This window comes from Hipposideros armiger, unplaced genomic scaffold (genome assembly GCF_001890085.2).
Source record: "Hipposideros armiger isolate ML-2016 unplaced genomic scaffold, ASM189008v1 scaffold_12, whole genome shotgun sequence".
NCBI classification, from domain to species: domain Eukaryota; kingdom Metazoa; phylum Chordata; class Mammalia; order Chiroptera; family Hipposideridae; genus Hipposideros; species Hipposideros armiger.
Window position 1 is genome coordinate 7,231,838 of NW_017731362.1, and position 10,568 is coordinate 7,242,405.

The 10,568-nt window shown below is 39.0% G+C and overlaps 1 protein-coding gene across 1 annotated transcript in view; it reads right to left on the bottom strand.

Annotated features, from left to right (window-relative positions):
- The window catches only part of PRTG (protogenin), a 133,567-nt gene extending 123,006 nt beyond the window's left edge, over positions 1 to 10,561 (bottom strand). The window contains exons 1-2 of the mRNA XM_019665332.1: positions 10,465 to 10,561; positions 7,987 to 8,289 (exon numbers count right to left, since the gene is read on the bottom strand). Coding sequence (XP_019520877.1) covers positions 7,987 to 8,289; positions 10,465 to 10,561 — 400 coding nt within the window. The remainder of the gene's footprint in view (positions 1 to 7,986; positions 8,290 to 10,464) is intronic.
- Between the last annotated feature and the right edge of the window lie 7 nt (positions 10,562 to 10,568).

Consider the following 10,568-nt stretch of genomic DNA (forward strand, 5'->3'; position numbering starts at 1 on the left):
TGTCGTTCAGCATCTTAGCTGTGGAGGGCAGTGTCACTGGCCCTCATATGTGGGATCCGAACCGGGGCCCTCTGGCATCCCAAGCGAGCTCTCAACCATCGCGCCACTCGGCCGGCCCAAGGGTATGAATTCTTAAAAGTATCAAGTTAAATAATGTCCGAGCTTTAAATATTTCTTTCTCAGTGACTTAAATAGTTCTCTTGCAATGTGATTGGATTCGGTCTTATAAGAAATATAATTTATTGTCCATTTACTTACAATTACAGTAACAGAATTATAAAAATAAGGGCACTGTGTTGCTCAACATCCACTCCCTCTTTTTTCTCCAGCTACCCATTTTTACAGATAAGACAAGGATCAGAATGACTGAGTAATATAAGTCACCAGCAATGAAGAAGAATTTAATACTTGTCTCTCCTGCCTTTTTGTCACTCTTTCTGCTTTTGCATTGCACCTCCCAGTAATTCAATAAAAAATAGAGCAGCACTAAAAATATATACCAGATATTGGAAATCGTCAACATTATAATTTCTTTATGAAATGACTACAAGAATAAGAAAACCAGAACTTGTGTACATTAAAATTCCACTTTGACACTAAAGTGTACATTCTCCTCTTTTGGTTTGATGATTTGTTCCATACCAAGTACTTTTTTTGGAGTACAACATATGTTACCAAATGTTGAGCCGGCCTTGCCCAGCGTTCGAGCCACTCATTAAAAGATTCTGCTTCCTCCTTCATCCATCTCAACTTGCCAGTTGGGCCACCAGTGGCTATTAGCTTCTACAGGTGACCAGCAACATGTAGCAACAATCCTAACTTTTACTAGCATAAATAGCTAACCAAGTGGAAACACACATAAAGAGTGATATCTTGGAAAGATAAAGACTGTGACTTCCTGCCCAGTGCTAATAAGTAATCTAAAACAAATATCTCAATAATAACCACTCAAAAATTTGCCTGCAACTTTCTATGAGAATTAACATACTATAGTGTCTAGTTATTTTCCCTTTATTAACCCCTCGATGCTCTCTCAAGATGCTACCATCTTTACATCATTACCTGCAGGAAGTTAAATTGCTTCTGCCCCAAATAAGCCTATGGTACCATTGAACTAGCTGAAAAGATTTCTGTTAACCATTCACCCCATGAACCACCTACCACACAGCAAATGTTATTCTCCGGGCTGTTCATCTCATACAGTTTTATTTCTCTCTGTGCAGAGCATTACAAAGACGTGCGTCAGCATTTACCACACATGGAGAGTTCTCACATCTTTTTAGCTATGGTGTCCATCACATCAAGAAAATAAAAGATGCTGCATAAACAGGGTTAACTGAAATTTGCATTTCCTCTTTGACTAGATATCTTCCCCCAAAAGATCTAAAATCCTGAAATCAAAATGAATGGACATACAGAAGAGTAAACTCTTAATAGTTTTCAATGTACCGTGTGCATAAAAAAGGGATGGAGAAAGACATCATCACTTCAACTTAGACAAACAATGACCCAAACACATTTTTTTTAATCCAGCTTCCTTGACAATACTTTAAAATAGCAAATAGTTCTCTAATCAATAAAACTTAGCACTAACACCAAATAAGGAGAATATTTATATGCTAATGAACATACTAGAGTGTCTAATCAACATACTATATTGTCACTAAAAAGTGACAGTGTAGCAAGCATAAGACAGAAAGAGTTAAAATAACTAATGGCTCCAGTATGACTTGGAAACAAGTTTTCTACTACTTTCAGAAACATCGGTGGTTCTCAACCAGGGGTGACTTTTCCTCCAAAACACATTTTTGGTTGTCATAACTGGGAGGGGCTACTACTGGCATCTGGTGTATAGAGGCCATAGATGCTGCTACGTATCCTACATTGCACAAGGCAGCCTCCACAACAAAGAATTATTCATCCTCAAATGTAAATTGCTCCAAAGCAGAGAAATCCTGAGAAATGGAATTCACAACAAGAAATACATTTTTCTTTATTTCTTTCTTTGTTATCTTTTTTTTTTTTTTTTTTTTTGGTAAATGGTGGAGTGGAAGATCCATTCTGAGTAGTACAAAAAAGACTAGAAAACAATACAAAGGCCATTTTGGAGGACTATTCCAAAAGAATATAATTTATTTAGAAAAGTCTATATAAAGCAGACTTTAAAAAAAAAAAGCTGTCACACTGTTCTAAATAGGGTTTCCTATAGTTTCATAAAGCAAATTTTTAAGATTATTTCCTTTCCATCAGTCCAAAGAACTAAGCCCTGTGAGGATACAAGTTTGAAACTAGAACCCTGAAAAATGATTACATTCTCCAACAGTCACTTGTTTAATCCACTATAAACGCAGCTTATATATATAGCATTTATAATATATATAGCGATACACACACACACACACACACACACACACACACACACACACAAGGAAAGGGCAAACCCTCCAGAAATTGAAAAAAAAACCATTTTTAATTCATGCCTATTGCTCAGTCTGTATGAATTTGAGTTTTCAAGCTCATCAAAAGCAATTTCTGAGAACCAGAGGTTAAAACACACACACACACACACACACACACACACACACACACACACACATGCACACACACGCACACACAAGGAATGTAAAAGTCAGGAAAGTATTTGTCAGATTAGTGTCAGAGACCTTTGTGAGGATGACGCCTTTATCCTCTGCAATACATATCCCTACAGTGGTTCACTTAGCTTCATAATTACAGCCACTGAAGGTAATCTGGTACATTTTTACCTTTTTTGTACAATCACCATTGTCAACTGTTGACTGTGAGCCTGCTCTGTGCATGTTACCATATTACTTCAATGATTACAACTGTATCTGCTTCTTCCTCTCTTATTTACCAAGATTTAAATGATGAGTTTAAAAAATGCTTTAATAAAAAGTCTGGACACTATAAACCACCAGAAGTATTAAAATAGCATTAACAATGAAAGCTTAATTTGGGGTGAAATTTTTAGAATTTCTCTTAAAAGGCTCAATAATCATAGCTGTTTTAAAAATTCAAGTATGATCCTCAACAAAATGCCTGGCTCAACATTATCGATTATTTTTCATGTAAATAGTAACTGCCAGTATAAAAGCTGAAAACAATCAATCCAAATTGAGTGATCCTGCTTATGACAGATAAATATAATCTCTGAAAAGTGTAATCAAGAATATAAGTGTTTCCAAAAAAAGTAACCTCAAATGCATTTATCTATTAATTTAAATACTCCTTCAACCTAAAACCCCGATTAAAAGGTTTGCTTTTTGCTCTTCTCTTAAATCGCTCTGGACTTCATCAATAGGCCCAGCTGTTAAATTCGGGAGCAATGACAACAGATCCCTGGGCAAACAACTGCTTTGAGTAAGACCCTTTCTCTAGAAGAATCAGAGGTAGCTGACAAAAGAGGGACATACCAACTGCCCTTTCAAAATTCCATTAACAAATTGGACAGAAGCAAAATAAACACACACATTTATATACATCTTGAAGCAAATTATAAGTCTACCCCTCAGTGGATCCTGCTTTGTTAAAAAGTAAAAAAATCCAACAACTTTGAAAACCAGTGAGACAGTGTTACACATTTCTGAAAATGAGAAATAAGCCTCGCTAATCAAGTGCAAAGTAGAAAAAACGGGTTCCATTACCCAGTGATTATCAGGTAGATTGACTTTTAGATTGACTCTAAGAACCAAGTGTCATATAAATAAGACTATAGATATATATAGATACACACACACACACACACACACACACACACACACACACACACACGCTTTTACTTCCCTGAGTTAACTGATGCAATTTTAAGATGGCCAGTTTTTAAGTGAAACATGTACTTTTGAACCACACCCCCTTCTCTTCAAAGATGATTTTTCTTGGATCCCAGGAAGCATCATCTGAACCTTACCTACAGTGTTGGCAGACTGATCTCTCTAAATAGCTCACTTCTTATTTTCCCAAAATAAATTTACTTTTACTTTTGTGTTAGCATTCTTGAATTAGGGTTGGTAACTGTTAACAGCTTGATTGAAGTGAACATGTAAAGAGGTAAGAGACGCTGTCCTTTACAGCATCTACAAATCTCAATAAAAAGTGACACTGTAGCAACATCTCGCCTATCTTGGGTCCAGGATCATTAATGAAACTCAAAATCTAGGCTAATATTCTCATGGTTCCTATCTTTCTCGTTTCAATGTATCTACCACCCACCCTCTTTCTTTTTAACATGACCCTTTAGATGTTTTCAACGTATTTTAACTTCACATTTCAAGATCAATTTTGGGCTATGATTTATGTATTACTCTTTAAGATAGAAACCACAGAATAGTTTTCATTTAATCTCACACAAAAAACCTCAAGTTTCATCTCAATTTAAACTCAAGTTATAAACATTCTATTCACAGGGGAAAAAAATCAACATCCTTTTAAAGGAAACGACTATTGCTACGTAAAGTTATAGAAATGCACCCCTCCAACAACAGTATGAATGCCAAAACTAATGCCAAATTTTTGAAAAAAAAATCCATTATGAAGTTACATTAATTCCTATTGTCTTCCAGGTACAAATGCTTACTTAAAAAATTACTTTTCATCCAAGTGAACAGTCCTGAAAAACCTAAGAAATATAAGCCAGCTTTATGTTCTCTTTCCCTCTATCCTAAGACTTCAATTTCCACCTTTTATGGAAAGGAAATAAACAACTAGCTTCCTGTTCAATCACTAGCTTACAGCCAGTCTTTTACACATCACAGAACACAACCCGCCTCCTCCTTTACTTCTCTCAAATGTCTCTTATCTTAATTTAAACTTGTTGAAATATGAGACTGTTTTACCACACTAATGCTTTCCTATGAAATTTATCTTACTTATTTCAACATTAAGAATGCAAGAAACGTCAAGATGTCCATAGATTACTTTTTACTCCTAAAACACTGAAATCAAATTATTTACATAGTGAAGACTTAGCACCCATGGAAGTGAGAATTCGATTTGCCAAAAGTTTAGAATATTGAAAGTTATAGCAAATGGTTTAATCCTCTGTGCTTACTATATACAACGAGAAAAAGGGCCTCCCCCACCACTCCCCTTTCTAGTCCAATTACATGAAAATGTAAAACAGCTAAAAATGGCTATCAACAAAAAGGATTACCTTTTTTAAAAAAAAACTAAATATTACTTTAACCCTATATTTTCCTTTAAAAATGGGATGCCTTAGAAAAACGAAGTTAGACAAATTCTTTTGTGCTTGGATGAACAACAGGAGAGCAAAGCCTCCAGGCCTTTGGGGAGGAACCTTGTCCCCGAAGCAGGCTCTGATGTGCTTGGGAGATAAGGCTCCATAGTGACACTTAAGGAAAGGCCTGTTCACATTTGAATTTCTGCATTCCTCAAGAACAATTCATGGCAATAACTAACTTTGCAGAAGAGCTACATGAAAGCTTTGGCCAATGAATGAGGGTCATCTGCTCTTTATCACAAGGGTAAACCTCATCCTGGCCAGTTTCTAACCTTTTAACCCTGTGAATTCCTAATTTACACATGAATAATGGAATTCTTGCCTAGAGTGCAACTTTCAGCTTCTAGTTCCTAAGTTTAAAAACCAAGACTTGATTGCCAGTGGTTAAAAACCTAAAACTTGCACTGATTAAAGTTTTAGATTTCCAGGTGCTGTATTATTACACTTCTGAACCAAAAGATATACTCGCTGACAAAATCTTTGACCAGAAGTAAAAAGAACATACTTGCACCCTGCTGCTATCAATAACTAAAGAGAACTAGCTTTAAAAAAAAAAAAAAAAGAAAGAAAAACAGAATGTCCACTTAATGCCTATTATCTTCCTGTTTAATATGTATTACATCTTTACCCTGAACACAAAATAAAGTCATTTGAGCCTACATCATTGGACATTGCTTCTTTGGTATCAAAACTAACTTTGTAAATTCAGGATCTCATGCTTGTAAAGAAAAATCTAAACCCACTAAGCATTTATTTTAAATCTATAATACTGAATGCAATTTATTAACAAAATAATACCTCCTCAGTTAAATAAAATGTATGCATATGAAACGTGTGGTCCCTATAATGAACTGACTACAGTGGATATTTAACAGCACAGTAATAGTTTCTACAAAGTTTCACGGGAAAGTTTTTGATACTTATAATATGAAGAGAACTTCATCACAAGAGCCTTTAAAATGATTCGCATCTAACTAAATATTTATTATTTATTTTTATAAAAATGTAAAGATACCCCAAAACACAATATTAACATTTGTTTCACTGTTACTAACATTTGTTACACTGCTCAGACAACTTATGAAATTTGAAAGCTCTGTGCTTTCAAAGTATTTCTGGGTGCCCTAGAATTCTGTCAGGCTTCCAAGGAGGTCCTGGATATAATGTGTGGTCATGACAAATGCTTCATCTTTTCAAGGCCCATCTGCCCGCCCATCCCCCACCCCCACCCCCCACCACCTTTCCACCTTGCCCCTCCCCTTTCCGGCAAGGTAATACCAGTTACAGTTCCTGGGTATGAAAACACAAGATTCCTCAAACCCAAAAAAATGGAAAAGTTACAACTCTATAAAACAATTCTACATTAGACAAAATTTAAATGAATAGAACATAAGCATAAAAAGCACACTGTCCTGAAAACAGTACTGCACAGAAAAACCACTACTTAACAATAACAAATGATTATGGTCGATTACAGCAAAAAAAAAAAAAGTTTACCAGAAATTGTCTCAGGTGCTATTCTTGGGGGAAGGGAGCTACAACAGAATTGGAAACTTCCCATTTTTCTGACATATTTCAATACAAAAATATCTTTGCTTGCAATTTATTTTCTACAATTAATCACTATTGTACACATAAAATAAGTTATGAATTTGAAGGTGACAGAAATATGGCCATGGAGTAGTACAATAAAGTCACCTAAGAAACCCCTGCCAATAGCTTCCTCCTGAATTTCAACTGTGTAGATTTTGAAGAAACTGTTGCCTAAAGATTATGCCTTTATCTCAAGAGCTCCCTATTCCTTTTGTTCATCTAGTAAATGATCAATTTGTAGGTACAGTAAAAAAATCTATCTTTTGTGGATCAACAAAAGCATGTAGCTAGGATACCTGTAAAAGTATTTTTAAGATAGTTATGTGTTTTGTTGGTTTTTAAAAAAAGATTTAAATTGTCTATTGTACTGTTGAGTGCTACGCTGTGCCTGATCACCTGAAGAAGTGGAAAGCCTCAGTGGAACAAGGAGTTCCCTATCTACCCTAGGCCCATCTTGACACACCACAGTCATCAGGTCGAACACCAAGCAATGGCTCACCTGAACAAATGGTTGATCTGATGGGGTTATTGATATAAAGGAAATCATTAGACAGCAAACTTTATGACAACTGGGAAAAAAATGGGCAGACCTGGTTTAAGTCCATTAGGCATAATATGGAAATGGCCTTAATCTCTTTCTCTCCCAGCAGGAAAAGGCTAGGAATACTTCAAAGGCTTGAGAGTTACTGACCAATGCCCTCTCTTACAATTAAAAGCAACATGGGTGATCTTAAAGCAGTCAGAGAAATGGAACACTGGGGTATAAGAAAGATTTAGCACTCAAGGGCCATCTACAAAGCAGAAATTATTTCCTTGTGATTTTAAAAATGTAATTACTGATTTACAAAAGATGAGATTTTAGAACAGCTGTTGTTGTGCTGGCCAAACTTTTACACCCAACTCTTCTGATAGTGTGAAACACATTATTTACATAAAGCCACCTCTACAGGTTTGGTGTTCTAAACCTAATTTGACTTTTTTGTCTCAGACTTTTCTGCATGCCTTACTTGGTAACTATTTTTTTAAAAAATCTTAACGTTTGTGTGATTTTTAGAGTTAGCATATAAATGAATCAAGAAATCATCAGAATGTAGCAATGAAATAATAGTCAAATAATCAGGAACATAAACACTTACTTGATAAGGTAAGATGAGCTTTTTGACTAAGAATGGCTCCATATTTGTTCATCGCCAAGCACTGATAAAATCCTTCATCAGACTGCTCTGCTCGCTTGCCTTCCACCTCACTGATGTATAAAGAGCCATTAGATAGAACCTGGATCCGTTTATTTTCAGACACCTTTGCTCCATTTTTCAACCATGTGACCTTAATAGGAACTTCTCCATGAGCCTGGCAATCTAACAGGATTGGGTCCTTTCTTGTGACAGTTACATCCTGTGGTTCTTTTATAAAAAACAGTTCGCTAAAGCACCATACTCCTGTAAGGAAAAAGGGGGAAAGGCATATCAAGAATTATAAGTACAAAATCATTTCTTAACCCACAATTATAAATACACTTATTCAGGGTATAATAAAACAAAGTTTAACAAACCATATTAGTTAACTTACAAACATCTTAATAAGCCAATCTAAGTGTCAGCAAGCCTTTCCAACAAACCAGAGAAATCACCTTTTACAACATCTACACTAAAAGCATAGGGAAGATTTCAATAACTTCTATACCTTGTAAGAAATCTGTTCTCAAGTTTCTTGCTAGAGTTTCAAAATCATCAGGAGAACTCATGAGCACAAGCTGTTTGCTACTTTTACAAGCTTGTCAAAAAGATCTTGAACAGAGTAAGTCGTAAAAGTCTAATTTTACAAGAAATCATTAGCAAAACCCCAACTCTGTGAACAAGCAAGTTTATTTCCTTGTCCCTTGAAGTGTTTTTGGAACCCTTGGCACCTACTCCTTTGGGAAGTGCGTTTATCTTTTGTGACAAATTACAAGTTTGCATTTTTTTATATCTGCTCTTTCACAGCAGCAAAGACTGTCTCTTCTCCTTGAAAAAGACCCAATTTACTTTATTTCTGCAGTCAGATAGGTCTTTAAAGGACAAACAGTTGACTTTGAAAAGTTGGTAACTCTTGCTGCTCGCACTCAGTGGGTGATCGGATTAGGAAACTTTTATTTCATTTTTTTAGAACTGCCAACTGTTGGGAAAAAAATGCATGACTAATTGGTCCTTACTGTCTAATAGGGATAGGAGATTGCTTAATCAACCAGTACACGTTTTTATCAGAGCACAGGAAGGGCTTTATCCTAAGCATACACATCGCCCCCGGTCCCCACCAGGATAAAGCATCCAATGACCACCTAATACCCTTGTCACCTCCCGCATTTAGCTCAAAGACCAGCTAAAGTCTTGCATATTGATTGCGGCCGAGTGGCGTGTTAGAGGTTTGGGGGGGAACGTTTCATCTTCCTTCTGATTGTTTTGAATCCCAAGATTACAAACCCCCGGGATTGGTCTCTGTCTCTCATCAAGGCAGGTCCTCGGTAACCTTACACGCTAGTCACGTTCCCACTCCAGGGCGGACGACTTCTAATGTATGCCCAAGGCGACGCGGGCGACCCTAACAGCCCCGCACTGTGAGGACAACTCCGGATGGCGCCCATTGTGTTTCCTAGTCACATCTAACTTTGATCCTTTTCTCATGCTAACAGAAAACTAACTTCTCCAGGAAGAAAACCAAGTCTGGGGTTTGTAACCCGTAAATAAATAAAACAACCCATTCGCCTGAACACCTCCCCAACCCCCCACCACCACCAGCAACTACATCCACTTCACACTTTTTCTCTCTTTGAGGATAAGCCAACACAATGCAAGAAATAAATTAATTCATCCAAGTTTGCGCAAGGCTAACCTAGAGTTTGCAGAAATCTTCAGATTCCTACACACCTCAGGCCCTGCCCTAAAATACCTGGCAGAGAGAAATAAATCCTATTTCGATGCCTTCCTTGTCAAGTTCGGCTACCTTTCTCCCTCCCCTCCGGGACACAAATCAGCCATGCAACTTTCAATCCTTTTTTTTTTTTTTTTTATAATTCCACCCCTCCCGTCTCCTCCTCGCTCGATCCGCATCCAGGAAGGTGGGGGGCACAGGGGGTAGCTAACCTGGGCGCCGAGTTCACCTACTCTCACCCCCGCCCTAAAACGTGGGGGAACCCCCACTGCAAGCAGGGGAAGCCGCGCAGAACCGCGGCGCCCCCTGCGTGGCGAGGCTGCCACTAAGGAAACAATATAAATAAAGCCACGTGCGGCCGCAGCGGCTCCGGCAGGCGGGCTACCGGGAGCCGGGGCTGGCCGCGGGGGCGAGGACGCGGCCCCGGCGCGGACAATGGCGCCAGAAGGAAGGGGCGAGAGTGGACAGCGGGCGCTCCGGCCCCGCGGCCCGCGGCCGGGGGAGCGCAGCGGGGAAGGACGTGCGCTGGGAGAGGCGGCCGAGGGCCACTCGCAGCTCCGGCGGCCGTTCCCGACCGGCTGCAGGAGGGGGACAGGGGCCGGCGGTCAGCGCCCCCGCAGAGGACCCCGCCCCCGCAACGCGCACCCCGCGTTTCCTCTCGCCGCAGCCCGCTCACGCCCCACAGGCGCAGAAGCGCGCGCGCCCACCTGGAGCCGAGTCGAGGAGCAGCCGGAGCAGGAGCGCGCGGAGCAGCAGCATCCCCGGCGGCCGCGGCCGGGCGAGGGGTCGCGGAGGAGGCGCCATTCAGCGG